Here is an 18,334-nt window from a genome sequence, read left to right on the forward strand (position 1 = left end):
CTCCGCCTGGAGCCAGGCCAAGGGCTGGCCCGGTTTCTCACGGCGGTCACATACTACAGAAAATAGAGCATGGCTGACGGCCCAGGGACAGGAACCAGACGTTCCAGCCCGATTCCAGAAAGCAGCACAAATACTCCCCCCCACGGTATGAAAAATATACACCTCTACCGCTCTGCAGTCATGCGCTCAGCTTGTTTCTTTAAAAAAAAAAAAAAAAAAAAATCAGTAGTATGTATTTTGTTTCCTCTCAAGTTTTCAAGAAAAAGAAAATGAAAGGTCACTTTTTTCTCTTTAAACACTGATGTGTAGCTAATAACTTTTGGATAAAAATGTGCCACCCTAAAAAATGTGCTCAGCAGATTCTGCTCCCAGGATGGGCGAGGCCACCTGGGGTGAGGCTGGGTGACCTCCATCACAGTGGGAACTGAAGCCACAGGACAGATGTCACACTGGGCTTCAAGATGGCGACTCAGAGTGAAACGTACAGGGACCTTTATGAAAGGCCACCCGCGCTCAGCAACACCCCTACCCCCACCGTGAGGAGGGCCCTCCCCCCCCCCCCCCCCCCCCCCGTCACCCGACACACCCCGGTTGGTGGCAGGGCTGAGGCTCCTCTGACCCTCCCCAGCCTGTGGGCTCCCACTGAACCCGCCCGCCACCCAGGGTGTGGGCTCAGGCGGAGGTGCTGCTGGCTTTTAAACAGCTTATCACGTGAGGTGACCGTCACAGACACGGTTCTGTCCTTGAAAGCCATCCCCGCGCACTGTTGGCTCAGGACCGCGAGCAGCGGTGGGAAGGAGATGCCCGCGCCTGGCTTTCCATGGCCTCCGTGGCACACAGGAGGGCTCGGGCAGAAACGCTCCGCTCCGCCTGACCCCTGGATGCCACGGCAGCACCCGGGGTTGGGGGGGTGGGGGAGGCCCCTCCGAGGCGGTTCTTCCCTGGGTCGGTCTGCAGACGTGCAGCTGCCGGGAGCCCTTACTTATTGCTTATTTTCAGTGGTGGCCGAGCCAACCTGATCCAAACGTGAAAAATGGGCTCCCAGCTGTGGCTTCCACCCAAAATGGACCCCTCCCCGCTCCCCCCTCCCCCCGGGCTGCTCTGCGGTTCTTTGGACTCCCAAGATCCAGAAGGGGCCTCTGCCCCCCAGCTCACTGCCCACAAGGGCAGGGATTGCCCGGTACCATGACCAAGGATATCCCCCCCCCCAGCTCCAAACACCTAACCCCTGGTGACAGGCAAGCTCCCTCCAGGAGGAGCCCAGAGCTCCCTGTAATCCCCCAGGGCAAGAGGAAAATGCCTGTGGCTGTCACCAGCACCCACTTAGCACTCCCTGGGCACAACGAGGGCCGCGAGCCTTTCCCCTGAGAGCGTACGACCCAAGGGCACAATGACCAACAGGCCAACGCAGAGTCCCCGCTGGGGACAGGAACAGGGCGGCCTCCCCATCCCCTGGCCCTGTCCCCGCGCCTCACGGGGGCCTGGACGAGGCCCACCTACTGCAGAGACGGCCTCCCGGGCTCAAGTGCTGGCGGGCGCCCTGCTGAGCACCGCCGCCGAGTGAAGGCGGCGTGAGGGGTGGGCGGCCAGGTGCCGAGTGGACACCAGGGCCCGTGCCGACAGCATTCGCGGCGGTCTGTCCCACCTCCCAGCATCTGGGGTCTCGTCTGGAACGTGCCACAGCTCGCTCACCCTCTGGGCCTCGCTTTCCTCACCAACCTCCACGTTTCTGTATCGCGCTCTATGGCTGGCATGGGGTCATTCACACGGAAGCTGTTTGATGTCGAGCCCTGCACGGAGGGCCCGATGCTGTCCCTTCTCCGGCAGAGGACACTGAGGCTCAGAGAGGGGAGGGGACAGCACCTGTGAGCAGGCAGCAAGGCAGAACTCAGCTCGGTCCCCGGCTCCGACCAGCCCAGCCCAGCCCAGCCCAGCCCAGCCAGCAGCGGCCTCTGCGGCAGGCGGGCCCCGTGGGCTCTCAGGCCGCGACTGAGGGCACCAGCTGAATAAAGCTGGTGGCCTTGGGTGGTGAGCACGGCCGAAAGAACCTGAGACCTCGTTTTCCCACCGGGGGCCCAGAGAAGCTGATTGACTTGCTGAAGGTCACGCGGCAAATTAAAGCCAGAGCTGGGTCAGGCTCCTTCCTTCTACAGAGGGCAGAACTCTCCCCTCGGCCGCCCACGCAGCTCCGTCAACAGTGACTCTGGCTGAGGGCCAGGCTCTGGGGGATACCAGAGGCCCAGCCCGGCCCAGCGCCGCCCATCTGGAGAGAGCGGGGCGGGGGGCTCAACCAGAGACTCTCCACGTGGCCTCCCACCTCCCTGGCCCATCATGTGAAGCACAGGAGTGCAGATGCCTCAAGCACCGGGCAGGAGGGACCCAGAGAGGGCACGACCCGGCGCGGGACTGGGGGGCTGTGTGTGTGTGGGGGGGGCTGGGGGCCTGAACCCTGAAACCGAGCAGCAGCGTGCAGCAGGGAGCTGCGCATGGGGGGGTTGCCAGAGGAAGGGCCTCGGAGCCTCCAGCCACAGACACGGAGCTTCCTGGTCGGGGACTCTGAACCCAGTGCTCAGCGGGCTGGCGTTCAGGCCACAGCAGATGGGTGAGGAGTGGGGCCCCCCGCGTTAGGTCCAGCCACCGGGGGCCTCTGTCTGGTGTGGGTGGAAGGCTTGACGAGGCGCCCCTCCGCCAAGGCCGGCCTTCAGCCCCTCACCAGTGGGGCCCCGGGGCAGGGACGAGGCCGTCCGGGCCGCCCTGCTGCACGGAACGGCCGGCAGCCTCGCGTCTTCCCGGTTTGCTGGTGTGTGAGGAGGGAGGTGGGGGCCCGGCCGTCCGTGTGCTGGACCCATGGCAGCCGGGTCACGGCGGGCAGCGTCCTATGTACAATTCGCCACAGAAAAAGAAGACGGGGGCCTGCGGCTCCCCAGGACACCCCGCAGGGCCAGTCCACATCCACGGGGGAGCAGCCCTACAAGGGTCCCTTGAACTGGTTCCCAGACAGGTGTTGCCGGATGGAGGGCTTGGAGCTGGCCGCATCCCCCAGTTTTCTCCAGACCACCTGCGGACGGGGGCGAGCTGTGAGCGGAAAGCCCACCCCGAGCCCACCCCCTGGCCCGTACACGCACAGACCGCCTCACTGCCCCTCCAAACCACCCACGTCCCCAGAGCCACGGGGCCAGGAGGGGAAACTGAGGCTGCGTGAGGCCCAGAGACAGATCAGATCTTTGCACGTCACCCCCCCTCACGGCCACGCCTGCCATACTGAGCACGTCACTGCCGGGGTGCAGGCGTGGCCTCGCGGCTGTCCAGTGGGACCCAGAGGTACAGGAGGCAGCATGGGAGGGGTGGGGGAACACCCCGCCCCCCCCCCCCCGTGAGGCCCGGGCCAGCCCCCGCCGGGTCCTGTAAGGATCCAGGGATGATGACACACTGGCCACTGGGGTCACGGGTGAGGTTCCACCTCCTGGACAACCAGAGAAACGGCCCAGCTTCCAGAAACCAACGCAGCCCTAGTCACGGAGGGCCCCACCCACACGTCCAGTCTGAACACCACCGGCAGCCACCAGGGGCACCAGACACCTGCGGTCTGGGGCCGGGGCCCAAGGGATGGGACGTGGGGTGAAGGCGACCCGTCCCGGGGGGCTGGGGGGTGCTCTGGGGATGGACAGAGCCCAGAGGTCAGGGACCCCATTCTCGGGGAGGAGTGGGTTAGGCAGCGGGGTGAGGACAGGCCCTGGGCTCTCCGGGTGCCTCCCCCTCCAGGTCGCCGGCCCCTCCCACCAGGGGACGGCTGGGGCCCTCCCTGCTCCCACGCCCAGGCCGCGGCCCCCGGGAAGCGCCTCACGTTGCACATCTCGCGGACGATGGCCTTCTCCTTCTCGCTCAGGCCTTCCTCACAGCCGTCCTGGAGCCGCCGGTCCAGGTTCTCGTGCACTTCCAGGACCTGCGGGAACAGGCCCCGGGGCCGGAGGTGAGACCAGGGTCCCGAGGTTGGGGCACGAAGAGACCGGAGGGGCGGGTCCTCATCCTCACTTTTTGGTCCTCTTCCCTCCCCCTAGTGGCTCTGCAGGAGGGAAGCCACACCCCCACATCAAGAGAGGCGGGGCAAGCTGGGGACGCCTCACCTGGAAGCAGGGAGGACAGGCTGGGCGGGACTACCCTCGGGCAGGTGGCCTCGTGCTAGGCCAGGGCCCCCAGCTCGTGATTAGAGGGACAAGGGCAGCACCTGCTCACACACCGGGTGAGTGGGCGTGTCCAGTCACTGCTGCGTGTGCTGTATCCGCGCAGACGCAGACCGGCCCCCAAACCCGGGGGACGGCGCACCTGTGTCCGTGCACGCGTGGGGCGTCCACGGGTGCGCGCACAGGTGGGGGGATGAGGGGTGCAGCCGTGGGAGGTGAGGTCCGGGTGAGCGAGCTCCCCCAGGAGCAGTGAGAGCCTCAGCGGGACCTACACCTGAGCAGAGAGGCAGGTGTGCCTGGAGGCGAGGCTGGGCCTTGGGGTGCTGGGGCTTTAGTGCTACCGCAGCCCTGCCCCCGACTCTCAGGCTTTGGGGGAGCGCCGGCTCTTCCCCTACCTCACCCGGGCCTCAGTTTCCCCAGCTGCAGGGATGGCGGACAGGTGACACGCTCCGGCCAACACCTCCATTTCCAAGGTGTTCGTGGTCACCCCAACCCCCCCAACCCCTGCACAAGGACGAAAGCCCCCACCCTGCTGCTCAGATGCCCACTGGCTCAGAGCAAATGTGAGGTCCAAGGTCCCAGGTCCTCCGCTGCACCAGGGATCTGGGGGCTCCTGAGGGGGCAGGGACTGGGCGAGGGTGGGCAGGGCCTGGCCCTCACCTTCATCGCGTGCACGACAGCCTCTGGCTTCTGTCCCGCGGAGCTGTAGCCGGCGGAGGGGGGCGAGGACAGCTCGGGGACCGGGCAGGCTGGGCCCTGTGGGAGGGAATCACGCTGTCGCAGCTTGCCCAGAAGGGCTCCCAGCTGGTGGCCACGAGTGCAGCCGGCAGCAGACAGAAGTCCCTGCTTCTGTGGGCCAGGGCCCAGGCAGGAGGAAATGGGGCCCGGCTGATGAGGGAGAGGAGGCAGGGAGGACAGAGGGGCAGCACCTGGCCCCCACCCCGTCCCGCGGGCTCCTCCTCACAGCCCGTGGGGAAGGCCTGCTGTTTCCCGGAGGAAGTGAGTCCAGCTCAGAGATGGCAGGGACTGGCAAGGAGCAAACCGCGGGGGGCTGCCTCCAAAGCTGCCACCCTCCCCGCCGACACCAGGTGAGTGGGCTAAACCAGACTTCACCCATCCCCCACCCCCAGGGACACTCTTCCAGCCCTGCCCGGCCACCGCATGCCACCGCAGTCAGCCGACACCTGACACGGCAACCAGGTGCCCAACTCTGCACAGCCTGGGGTGCGGGGGCCGAGGCCGGGTGAGGAGAGGGGTCCAGCCCCCTGATGTCAGGCCCACCGATGTCAGAGGCTGCAGGTGTGCCCGGCATCCCCAGCTTCTTCTCCACGGGGATTACTGGTATGGGCAGGGTGCAGGGCCCGGCCTGGAGGGAGGCCCCATAGGAGGAGGGCCCCCAGACAAGGAGGACTCAGGATGGAGCTCTCCAGGCCAAGAGACACCAGAAGACACTGGGAGTGAGCCTAACGGGCTCAGCAAACACCAGCAGCCAGATAGAAAACACCAAGGGTCCCAGGCGGGGAGGCCAGGGAGCTGGGGTTCCCGGCACAGCTGTCCCTTCTCTGGGTCCTGGTTTCTTTCCCAGTCACCGACCCCAGTGACCAGGCAGGCTTGGTGAGCAGGCTCGTGGGGCCATCACCCTGGGATCCTGCCCAGCAAGGCAACGCTGTGCAGAGACTCTCGGGGCCCAGAACTTTCTGCCGTGGGCCAGCCCCTCTGCACTCTCCCCATCTGCCCACCCCACCTGGACCTTCTCCTGGCTCCACCCAGAGGCCGGGTCCCGTAACCTTGGGGCCGGAAAGGCAGACTTGGGCAAAGCTCTCCTGGCTGTGACCTGAGGCAGGGTCCAACCCACTCTGTGTCTCGGTTTCCTAATCTGGACAATGAAAGGGTCCCTGTGTCCCAGAGTGTGTGCAGAGCCCTGGGGTGCCGTCTAGTGGCCCAGGCTGCCTGGTCTCTGGGGCCCAGGCCAGATCTGTCATGTGGAGAGATCAAAAACGGATCCAAGGGCTCTGGGGAGGCAGGTGGTCCCCAGGGACTTGTGGAAGGCAGAACACAAGCATGTGCCCGGCAGGCTGCGCTCCCCGCATCGGCCAGCAGGGGGCGGTAGCCACACACGTTCAGCCCTTAAGAGGCCCAGGGACCTCTGGCCTCCAGTCCCATCTGTACCTGGGGCTCCCTGAACAGCCGGCCCTATAGGCGGGGCAGGGGGCGATTGCTGCTCCAGGGGGCTGCTTCCTGGAGCAAAGGCAGGAAGGGAGCCAGGAGTGGCCAGGGCAGGCGGTGCAATCCAGCCTTTCCCTTGACCCACCTCACCAGGCTGCCAATGAGCGTGCCACTGCGGGTCCTGGGAAGGAAGCTGAGCTGGACGTGTAGCACGTGTTAAGGAGTAAATGCCACCGGGAGTGGTACTCCCGGGGGTCTCCCCACACACAGCTCTCCCAGCGGTGGGAGGGCCGGCACCCACCTGAGCCGCCCGGCGCACCGAGTGCTTGCAACCCTCAGATGTTATCTTTCTACATCCCCATTTTACAGATGGGAGAGTGGGTCTGAGAGGAGGTCAAGACCAAACAGCCGGCCCCAGTGGGGCTCGAACTGGGTCTGTGGCTCCAGAGCTGGCGCCGGAGGCGGGGAGGCCAGCGTGTACCCAGGAGAACTGAAGCCACACGTCCATACACACACTTGTCTGGAATGTTCAGGGCAGCACTATTCACAGCAGGCAAAGCACGGGAACAGCCCCAAATGCCCAGCAAGCTGATGGTCGCATCAGCAAAACGTGACACATCCACGCCCCGGAGTCTCACTCGACAGTGAAAAGGAACAAGGTGCTGACAGGCTGCGACACAGCCTCCATCACGGGGCGCTACGCGGAAGCAGCCAGTCACAGAGGATCGCACGCTACAAGTTTCCGTCGCGAGGAAATGTCCAGAATAGGGAAATCTACGGAGACACAAGCACATCCGTGGTCTCCAGGGGCTGAGGCAGGGGAGAGTGGGGAAGGTTGCTACAGGGCACAGAGTTTCCTCGTGGGGTAATGAGATGGGGTGATGATTACACAAATCTGCAAATATGCCCAAAAAAAAAAAAAAAAACAAAACAGGGAAACTGCATGCTCAAAAATAAAGTCGACCAAAAAAAAAAAAAAAAAAAAAAAGGCAGGGGGACCAGTCTCCCCCAGGGACCTGTCATAAGACTTGATCCTGCTCTCGGCTGGAGAAGGCCAGAAAGCCACTGCCAGCTCCTTCCATGGGGCCCTGAGGTGTGGCTGGGCCCCCGGGCACCCTGCCCCATGGCCACCTGGGCCAGTGACCCTCGTGGGGAGCAGCTGGGGAGCCCTGCACAGACCTGCAGCCTCTGACTCACGTGGACAGGGAGAGGGGAATATGGATAGGGACAGAGGTGGGGCGGGCGGGGGGGGGGGGGACAGCCAGGCTGGTAAGGAAAGGGTGTCCCCACCCTACAGGGTCACCTGTTTCACCTCGGGGCCCTCTGGCATGTGGGCGACCTTCCCTCACCGCCCCCCCCCCCCTCCCTGGACCTACAGGCACCTTACAGAAGACGGGCCAGCTGTGGCAGAGCCTGTGTCCCCAGCGTCATCGGGCACAGAGGGTCCACCCCATACAAGCCCTCACTCGCCCCGTGGACCCACGTGCCAGACACAGGCCATCCACTGCTGCCTCCGCAGCCTTTGTGGCTGAGCCTCCCCTAAAACACCCTACCTTCTCTGTGCACCCCAGAGACCCGCCCCTGGCCTTGAAGGAGGTTCACACCGGCCCTGGCCTCTAGGCCCACGTGGGCTCGGTGCCAGCACGCAGGAGGCATCGCCCTTCCCGGTCCCCAGATCGCCGCGGCTCCGGCACACAGAGCTCCACAGCCACGGGATGGACAGAGGTGGGGCGCTGGGGAGGCCGGGGGGCGGCGGAGTGAAGGAACAAGGAGCCGGCCCCCACTGGGGCACCCTGGGCTTCTCAGCGCCCTTCTGCACAAAGCACTTGGGAGCCCAACCCGGCCGCAGGCTCCTGGATGAATATTTGGATTATCTGTCTGGTCGGCCTCAGCAGCTACATTCCTGGAGGTGTGAGGGCCTCAAAAGAAAACACAGCACCTGGCCGGCAGCCAGCGGCGGCCCCAGCCTGCTTCTGCCGGCATCGAGGCCCAGCGAGGCCTGGCAGGGGCACCCCGGGGTCACCCTTGCTGGCCGGGGTCATGGGGAGAGAGCAGCGGCCACCTGGCAGAGTGACCTCAGGCCAGCCGGGCTCCTCGCCCGTTCCCTGCGGATGGCCAGGGTCCCCGCCCGGCTGCACAGAGCACTGAAGCCGCTCCAGTCACGGTCACCCGCCCAGCTCGTGCGGCAAGGGGTCCGCGGGCAGCGTTTTTGGGCATGTTCACAGATGTACGCAATCATCCCAATAGAACACTTCCTCACCCCGAAAAGAAACCCCATACTCGTCAGCAATCCCCATGGCCCTCTTCCCAGCCCTGGCCAACCAGTGAGCTCTGCCTCCCCAGACCGTGCACTCTGGACACGTCACACAGGGATGGCGGACACGTTGGCCCGCAGGGAGCGGTCCCGACTAGCCACCCGCATCCCGGAGAGCTGGCCCCACGCCGCGCCCCCCTCCCGCACTCAGGGCAGCCCAGAGCCCAGGACCACCCTGGAGGACCCAGGGTGAACTAGCGCCCGGCACAAACCGGAGCTCCTCCCCGACGCTCGGTCACAAAGCCTGGGTAGCGACTACGCATCGCATGCACTGCCGCCCAGGCCCCAGCCCCGGCCAGGCACCCTTCCCCGCCCACCGGAGCCGAGAAGTGACAGGTGCCCTGCACCCGGGGCCTGGGCAGCCGCTCGCGGGGCCTCCAGACGCGGCCCCTCGCCGCCCCAATATCGCTCGGGCTCGGCCGCCATCTCTAACCACCTCGCGAGGCCCGCACAAGCCTCCGAGGGCCACGAGGGGGGAAGGAAGGGGACGGAGGGCCACTCAGGCAGAGCCCCAGCTCTGACCCATCGCCCTCGCCTGACCTGGATGCTGCTCAGGCCGGAGACGAGGGTCCCAGTCCCAGGTGCGGTCACAGACCGTCCACTGGCCCGGGCAGGTCGACAGACAGGCAGAGCCTCACCCCCTGCACTGGATTCTGGAGGCACCGGGTCCACACGTGAAAAGTGCGCCTCCGGGGAAGGGGCACTTACGTTCTGCAGGGAGTCCTGGTAGGAAGGCGGCAGGCTCGCCAGCTGGGATTCCGAGTGGTACGGGGAGAAGCCCTTCCGCAGAGTCCGGAACTCTCCAGAACCTGCCTGCTGTGGGGGGGAGGGGGACAGGTTAGAGGGGCCCAAGGACTGTGCCCCGTGAAGACTTGGCCCTCCCGCCCCCACACAGTGGTCTGCACCCTCCCTCCCCTCTCCCTGCCTCACTGCCATCAGCGGGAGCCCTTGTCACCTGCCTCCCTGCTCACGTGTTGGGGCCACGAGGCAGGGGGCTCCGTGTCGCTCCCCAGGTTGTGCTGTATCAATGCGGCTTGAACAGAATAAATGAGGAAATGAGTGTGTGGCACCCCCACCCCCGGCCCTCCTTCCTCTGCTCCAGCCTCCTGCACTTGCCCAGCCCAGCCTGGGGAACACGTCTCCGGCCCCTGGGGCCCGCATCCACCGGAAGGCCCTCCCACCTCCCACGCCTGAGCCTGTCACTCTGTTCTGCTCAGTGCTCGCCCTCAGCCTCTGCTATAGGACAGGAGCTCCCAAATGTAGTTCCTGCGTCTCACCCCTCTGTATCCACAGGAATCAGTGCATGCTTAGGAAGGAGGGAGGGAGAGGTGGAGGAGTGAGTGAGTGAGTGAGTGAATGAATGAATGAACATTTGGTCTTAGGTGATTTTCCTCAAGGCCAAGCAAATGCCCCCCAGAGGCTGGGGGCTGTGATCCGCAGAGGGAGGGGATCCGGGGGTCCCGCTCAATCCAACACAGGCCCTCTGGTCCAGCTGAGCACAAGCCCCTCCATCACTAAGAGCCTGGGCTGGTGTTTCTGGCCCAGACACCTGTTTCTACTTCAAAGGAACTGAGGGCACGCTGTTGGGCAGATAAAACAGAGAATGTCCCGTAAATCAACAGGGTGCCCAGTTACCCAAACAGATCCTGGAGGGGAGGAGGCCAGAGCAGGGGCAGGTGAGCCAGATGGCACAGCAACCACATCTGGGGGTCCCTCCTCCTGCTCACCAGCCCCCCTCTGCTGGCTCGGGAGGGACCCACATGCAGCCTGTTCCCCTCCTGCCAATTGCTGGACACAGACCGCAATTCTCATGGGTCTCCAGCCTCACCAGCTCCATGTTCCGCCCTCCCATCCCCATCAGATCCCCCAGGTCAGACCCCCCAGGTCTCAGGGGGCCAGCTCAGGGGCACACAGCAGTGCCCTGTAAGCGTCTGTGGGACTAGAATAAAAACCCAATTAAGGCAGATGCCCCGGGGAGGCCGCCAGAGCAAACATCAGAAAGCAGATCTGAGCAGTCACCCACCAGATTACCACCACCCACCCCAGGCACCTTGGCCAGGACCAGAGACAACTATTCCCATGGCCTCCAGGAAGACCTCAGTGTAAACAAAGGTTACCAAGAGGCACAGAGGGGAGAGAAGTGGTGGCCCACCCTCCATGGTGGCCCCTGAAGTGTAGCACGGTGTCACCAGAACCCTTAAAATGTGACTGCCACGTCCCCTGATTATGGCCAACCCTTGGCTGAACCAGAGGTGGGTGGCCCAGCAAGGGGTCCGATCTAGCAGAGCCCCTCTGCCACCTGACACCAAAATGACAAAGACTCTGCCCCCTCGCCCCCCCAGCAGGGGGACCCCCCCCTCATCAGGGCACCTGTGCCTCTCGGGCTCGCCCACCCTGGACAGGGGGGTCAACCTTCACTCAAAGGCAAAACTCCCAACCAATTATTTTCCTGGCCAGGTGACAGTTACCAACTCGTCTCCAATGGACAGTACGTTCTAACCCCAGTCACGCTGAACACCACACCCAGTGCCACCAGGCTCTCACCAGGCCCCCTGCCACCATTCTGCAGGAGCACGCCCCGCCCGCCTGGCCAGGCTGCTGAAAGAGCCCAGGCGTAAGACTCAGCGCAGCTCACACACTGACATTTATTTGGCCACACGGCCAGGGATGTGAGCCACCGCTCTCTCCCAGCAGTCCCTGGGACCAGGCCGGCTGGACGCTGCCTGTCCTTCCCCAAAGGACCGTCTAGAACCTCATCCGGGCCTCGTCTCCCCCTTGTCCACACCTCCTCTGGTGCTAGACCAAATGGGTTCAGAAGGAACTCCCGTGTTGGTACTGAGAACACTGGTTTATGTAGCCCCCTCCCTCCCCCCGGATCATTTCCTCGGGAGGACATGTATGTACAAGGGGGCGGGAGGGAGTGTTTTTAATTAGCACATGCAATCCCCACCCCTACCTTCAGTGATCATCTATAGATATTTGTGCGTCCACAGAACTTTATTAGCGACCCACCAAGCTGGCGGGGGAAAGACACACGATCTCTCGTTAGGGGCAATGGGACTAATGACACATCAAAATGAGGGACCATAACGGCACTTCAATCCGAATGAAAAATCCTGGGATGTGCCTGTTGGTGCCCAAGAATGAAATCCTTAGGTTTTCATCGCCTAGGGGACGCGGAGCTGAAATGGCCTTGTGGGTTGGCTGGGCCTGTTCAGGGTGGTTCAGGAAGCGGGGACAGGATGCCTGCCCTCCTATGGGATAGGATCCCAAACGAAGGTCCCTCAGGACCCAGGGAGAAAGGATCTGCCACACAGAGTGGGCGGGGCTCCCACATCCTTAAAGGGCACATGGAGTGCAAACAGGTTTGCCCCTTCCAGCCAGGGGGGACACCCGGGAGGCCACGCCCCTGCCCCCCTCCCTCCGCCCCTCCGCCGAGTCCGCTGGCGTGAACTCGGGCTACCCCAGCCCCTCTGGGCCCCCGCGGGCATGCAGCGAGCTCCCCAGCCATTGCCCGCCGGGGGGCTCTGGGGAGCACCGTCGGAGGGCTCCTCCTGGAGCAGAAAAGGGCCACAGCAGGATGCAAAGGGAGGACCCCGCCCACGTGCCCCTCCCTGGGCAGCAGCTGTGGATGGGCTGGCTCAGAGCAGCTGTCACCCCTCCCACCTGCTGCCCAAAGGACTCTGGTCCCCGAGGGACCGTCTGCTGCAGCACCTACTGCGTGCACCCGGCAGGGACGCAGTGTCTACCGTGCGAAGCCAGGACCGGGAGGTGGGGCCTCAAGGGTGAACGCTGACAAAGGGGCGTCCGGAGAGCACTGGGACTACAAATGCCAGCTGGGTGGATGCGGTGGCAGCTCAGTGAGCACGGCCTGCGTGGGGCACCGCGGAGGCCGCTGCCCCGTGGCTCTCTGCTGCCGTTCGGCAAAGCTGGACACCAATACCAGCTCGGGAAGGGCAGACCCCAGGAAGAATCTAGAGGCAGAACCAGGGCACCTGGGGGTGGTGAGCTCCCAGGAAGTGCCAGGAGGGTGCCAGGGCCGGGGGAGACCCGGAGGAGACAGGACAGCACACAGCACTCAAAACAGCCCCCACCACAGACACCACTGCAAACACGTCCCGCCAGGCGGTTCTACCTGAAACCAGCTTCTCGGGCGGCCGCAGGGGCGGGGCGGCTGCAAGGGAAGAGGAGCGGTGTCACCCAGGAAATGCCAGCCACGGCCCCCCTCGGCCCCCCCTCCCCTGGTCCCTCGGTAGCCCAAAGGTGCCGGGGCCTCGGCCGGGCCGGGGTGGGCACCTCGGAGCCCCCACGTTTTTGGAAAGCCCCATGTTTACAAGGGCTGCCTGAGCGCCCGGCCCGCTCTCAGCCCTCTCGGGGCTCGCACCAGGCCCCTGCACTGGCCTAGAGGCGCCCCGAGATGCCAGCCCGCCGGCTGGGAGGGGCGGGGGGGTGACCATCGAGGCCCCTCACACGGGCATGCTGGTACAACCGTCCGGCCACACTTGTCTTCTCGGTTTCCCCTTTAATTTCAACAGAACTCATTTGCAGGCCATTAAGAAGAAAGCAGCGGCTCCGTGGCTGGGGGCCCAGACGGTTCTTCCTAATTGGTGCTCAGATCAGGCAGCGGAGGCCCCACGCGTGGCGAATGTATGGTTACTATTACTCACCCACTGCTGGCACCGCGTCCCTACTCCCCATGCAATGTCAGACCCCAAATCCCAGGTTTCAAACTCTAGCGTGTGGCTGATGGCAGAACACCCAGACGGTCTCATCCGCCACAGTGACCATCGGCCCCTTCCTTACAGGTCCCCTCGGCAATAAGGTGAGTGAGAGTGAGGGACAGGCCTCGGGATCTCCCCAAGACGGGGTGGGGGGCTTTGGGGAGGGGAACGGATTTGCAAAATCCAAATCCCACCGCGGCTGGGTGAGTCTGAGCAGCCCATCAGTGTTCCAGGTCTCTGCTGCTTGCAGGTAAATCGGGGTCACGAAGGGCACTCGGCTGCTGGATGGCCCACGACTCTTTCCACTGGCCAGCCCTAGTCCTCAGTGCTTTGCGGGATTTGCCCTTTAATCCTGGGGCGGCCACCATCAGTGTCCCCATTGTACAGACGAGAAAACCAAGGCACAGAGAGGTTAAGCCCCTGGCCCAACACCCCCCAGCTGGTAAGTGGCACTTTGACGACTTGAACCAGTCCCTCTAGCCCTACAGTCCTGGGCTTGGCCTTGACGGTCACCCAGCCTGTGGCTCACAGTGGACAGCGATTAAGCCTCAGGCATAGAAGGGACAGAGGTGGTATTCCTAGCCTCCTTCTGCCCATATTGCTAGACAGACCATCTGCTCAGATGCTAGAAAGGTTTCCTCCCTGGTTGAAGGAGAGGCTGGACCGGTTCTGAGGTTCTGCTAAAGAAGTAGCTAAAGCCCTCCAGAGATCCAGAAAGCACACCATTCACAAGGGAGGGAGCAGGACGTGACCACCATGCCTCAAGCAGGGACAGCCCAGGGCCCGTCAACCAGCAGCGACCTGTCCCAGAAGGCACCACCAAAGAAACACTGGAGGCCAGCGTCTCTGGACAGCTTGGGCAAGGGAACGGGCCACTCAGGACGACAGGTCTTCCCCGGGGACTCAGAACACAGCACTGAGGCCTCAGCACAGGCTTAGAGGGTGGCAGACTGTTCCGCTGTCCCCCGGCCCATATGGTTCCAAACTCAGACAAAGGCCAGAAAGGAGCAGTTCATACGGGGACGGGCCAGGCCCAGCCAGGTGGGCACAAGTCTACCACAGACCTTGAACATCCCAGGTCCCTGAGAGCAGGAAAAAGAGAGAAGGGCAGGCAGTGCCCGGCAGGCAGTGGGCATCACCGTCATCCCTGCCTCACAGGTAAGGAACCCGAAGCATCAGGACGTAACGCATCATGCCTAAAGCCACAGAGCAGGTGAGTGCTGGGGCATCATTTGAACTCCAATTCCTCTAGAGCCCAAACCCACTTCTTCATACCATCAGGCCAATGACACCATTGCTGCAGGCTAGATTGTGTCCCCCCAGGTTCGTACGTTGACCCCGTGCCCCTAGAACCATGAGATAGCACACTTCTGTTGCTGAAGCTACCCGGTCTATGCCTCTTTGTTACAGCGGCCCCAGGACACTGATACAGTCACTCAGGCCCGGACGCCCTCCTCCACCCAGGCCTCAGCTTCCCCATCTGCGCTTGGTGTAAGTCCTGGGGTCACTTCTAACCTGAGTGGTTCAGGCGACCCTGCGTGGCGTGGCAGGATAGAGAAAGGGCAGGCACAGGGGTGAGGAGGAGGGAGGTGGGCCTGGACCGCGGCCTCCATCCCCAGGATGGCTGCCCACTTGCCCCGTGTGACATCAGCCCGAACGTCACTGGCTCTTTTGTAAAGCTGGCTTCTGGGCGAACACGGAGGCTTACATTTATCAGCCCAGCAGGGGGATTAAGCGAGGGAACCAAGAGCCGAGGCCCTGGCGTCAGTGACAGCCGCCCCCACCCCAGCCCGGCCGGGCACAGAATCCACAGGAAAAGGAATCATGTGTACGGGGGCTCGAGATGAATCATCGCAGAGGAGGCAGCTGTGTTGACGGAATTTTAAAGCCGACACGAGAAAGAAAATATGAACTGCAATACGGTAATTTAGTCTGTGAACACTCTGGCACATTTTTAATTAAAGCTATTTTGGAGTTAAATAGAGGCCATGAGGGGAGGGGAGGGGAGAGGCGGGGGCAGTGGGAAGCGGAGGCCGCAGAGGCCCAGACCCCAGAGCCACGTCCCCTTAAGATGGTTCAAAGAGGAACAGCACTTTCTCCTGCTTTTCGCCGAAACGGCAGGTGCCGGACTTTCCTGCGGTTCCCGTGCGGTTTGATCTCAACGACAAGGCTTAAGTGCCAGAATCATAAAATCTGACAAGCCCGAGCTCACGAGACCCAGGCCAGAAGCCCACCCGTGGCAGGAAGGAATCTCTCTCTCCAAGATTCCCAAATGTGGGCATCCATCACGTGACTGCCTCCAAAGATGACCAGCTCACTACACCTCATGAAGCAGCTCGTCCTTGGTTCGGCAAGAGCCAGCCTCAGCCTCCCCTCTTGCCCCAGGACTCTGGGTGGGTGGGTGGCCAGGGGCTCCCCGAGATGTATCCACCTGGTCCAGCTGAGCTAGGCCCCGGAGATGCAGATGTGACCGGTCGGACCCAGCAGCCAGTCCCTGAGTCGCCGACAGCCCGGCAGGGGTGGGGGGCAGGCTCCCCAAGGGAGGATCGCGACAGCCTAGCGGCAAGGGAGGGCGGCTCACAGGGCTGAGAGCTCAGACTAAGGACCGAGCCCCCTGGGGGTGGTTGGGGAGGGAGGCTGTCGGGAGGGGGCCGTGCCTGAACCCCTCCTTCCCTGGACTCTCTTAGAACGAGGCCAGTACTCCCATCGTGGGCCTTGTCCCACCTGGGGGGCTCTCCCCGCCTCTGCCGTCCTCCTCCGGCAGCCTCCTCATGCACATGAGTCCTGCTAGCTGAACAAGGAGGTGGTCAGGCCCGTGCCTCGTCACCCCCGAACCCCTAGGGCCATGCACAGCAGGTCACCAACTATACACGAACTATACACGAAGCCCATTTCACAGGTGAGCAAACCGAATGGTGCCATCTGAGCTGCCCCAGGAATCCAAAAGCAAATGAGGTCTGAGTTGTCACTAGGAAGCTGACAGCAGGCCTGGGGGGGGGAGGGGGGGGCGGCTGTCTCACTGTCTCTGTCTGTCTCTCATCTCTCCTGCAAGGCTCAGAACAGCAGTGCCCTCCTCTGCAGTGAGATGACCAACCCACCCTCGGGGCCAAGCTCTGGTGACAGCAGGTGGGAGGGCAGCAGGAACCCCGGCCGTGACCCTGGAGACAATCTGCCAGTGGCTCCTGGGTGTCGTTGCTGACCGTAGGTTGAGGCCCAACCGTTTTGCTACAATAAGGGGTCAAGGACACATAGCGCACTGGCGGAGAGGGGCCGAGGCCCCAGCACCACGTGGCTGACGTTGGATGCTTGGGACGCTGGATGCTGAGTCCCCGGCACTGTCCCTCTACTAGCAGTAAGCCAGGCAAAGCTCATTCTTGTCCCTAAATCTCAGTCTAACCGCCTGCAGCCAGCAAGCCTGGATCCCAGCGAGGGTCTGCAAGCCCCCATCTTTGGGTATTTTTTGCTTGGCCCAGGCGTGGGCACCAGTGGAGGACGGACAGAGCCCTACTGCTGCTGCCTCCAGGCCAAGGCCCCAGGTATGACCCCTGGGAGCAGGTCCCAGCAGGCTTGGGGGTGGGAGAGTGGGGGGCGGGCAGAGCCAACCACTGCTCAGGCGTCTGCTGTCCCCCTGCTGCCCAGACACAGAGCCCCTGACAACATCCAACTCTGCACATGTGGGCACGGGGCCAACGTGCACAGCCATCCAGGGCCTCCCTTGTGACAGCAGGGGCGCCCCCAGGGAGAAAGGACTAGAAGGGACCCCTACTTCAGGTCCTGAGTGTGTGCACATCTCCCCCAAGTCCACAGCCAGACCCACCACTGGGAATCGGGGTATATTCTCCCAGTGGGACAATGTGGCCCCGGGGTCGGGGACACTCCTGTGTTTGTGGGAAAGGGACCACAAGCAATGCCCGGTTGGACCACAGAACCACATCGCAAACAGCATCCTGAATTCGGGGCCTGGGCTCTCAACGTGTTCCTCCAAGGGAACAATGAAACAAAGGACAGTCAGGCTGGGACAGACTCACGAGGTCACTGACCCGAAGCTTCGGGTCCAGATCGTGGTCCTGGCCTTCGTTCTGCCATCCAGTGGGCACCTGCCCACGGCAAAGGTCCCCGAGCCTTAAATCTGCCCCTCCCCAACCCCCAATTCTCCCAGCATCACTTCTGCCTACAGCTCCTGCAGCCCAGGCCACATACCCTCCTTATCAACCCCCACATCAGGCCCACTCAGAATGCAAGGTGCCCCAGCAACCCCCCCCCCCCGCCGCCCCCCGGGCCAGGTGAGACCCGAGCCCTGCCCCACCCGAGGAGGCAAAGAAGCCAACAGGTCTTGTGGCCAAGCCCTTCTGCCACACAGCACCTGAACCATATAGAGAGTTACCAAACCAGCCCTGCAATTCAGTGCCTGGTGACATACCACAGCATGGGTGCGGTGGCCCTGGCGGTGTGGACAAGTGAGTCCTGCTAGGCTGTGGGACTGCCCACACAGCCCATGTGGGGGTGAGGCGTGGCATGGCCGTGGTGGGAGCTGTCCTACGTGCCGGGGCCGTGAGCCTCCCAGCAGCCACCCAACGGGCAGAGAGGGTGCCTCGGGCTTCCCGAGCGGGACAGTGGCACCAAGCCTGCTGGTCGCCTAGCAACGGGGCCGGGCAGCTGAGCCCTCCCCGGGATTGGTTCCCAGAGAAACGCTCTGGGCATTCTGGCCAACTCTTACGGGCTGGGGGCATGGCAGGGGAGGGGGAGGGGAGAGTAAGCCAAGGATGGGGACAAGGGAGAGAGAGGCTGGAGCGGCTGCCCAAGCCAGGTGGCCCCCGGGACCCCACACGGGGCTGACCACAGCCTCCCGTCCTTGTCCCCACCCACGGCAGAGAAGGCCCCCGTCCTGGCAGTCACCACCCTGCTCCGCTCCAGCCGTCCTCAGCAGGAGCAGCGCCGTGTGCACCCCTGCA

The 18,334-nt window shown here is 63.5% G+C and overlaps 1 protein-coding gene across 3 annotated transcripts in view; it reads right to left on the reverse strand.

Moving 5' to 3' along the window:
* Nucleotides 1-568: 568 nt before the first annotated feature.
* Nucleotides 569-18,334, reverse strand: part of CCDC85C (coiled-coil domain containing 85C) — a 79,000-nt gene continuing 61,234 nt past the window's right edge. Inside the window, exons 3-7 of one of the 3 annotated variants that reach the window (XM_078447867.2) lie at nucleotides 12,797-12,835; nucleotides 9,370-9,477; nucleotides 4,842-4,937; nucleotides 3,845-3,943; nucleotides 569-3,058 (exon numbers count right to left, since the gene is read on the reverse strand). In XM_078447867.2, coding sequence (XP_078303993.2) covers nucleotides 2,969-3,058; nucleotides 3,845-3,943; nucleotides 4,842-4,937; nucleotides 9,370-9,477; nucleotides 12,797-12,835 — 432 coding nt within the window. In that variant the 3' untranslated portion in view covers nucleotides 569-2,968. The remainder of the gene's footprint in view (nucleotides 3,059-3,844; nucleotides 3,944-4,841; nucleotides 4,938-9,369; nucleotides 9,478-12,796; nucleotides 12,836-18,334) is intronic. The other 2 variants (XM_078447869.2, XM_078447868.2) reach the window with 2 other exon arrangements.

This window comes from Panthera onca, chromosome B3 (assembly GCF_046562875.1).
Source record: "Panthera onca isolate mPanOnc1 chromosome B3, mPanOnc1 haplotype 2, whole genome shotgun sequence".
In the NCBI taxonomy this organism is placed as follows: domain Eukaryota; kingdom Metazoa; phylum Chordata; class Mammalia; order Carnivora; family Felidae; genus Panthera; species Panthera onca.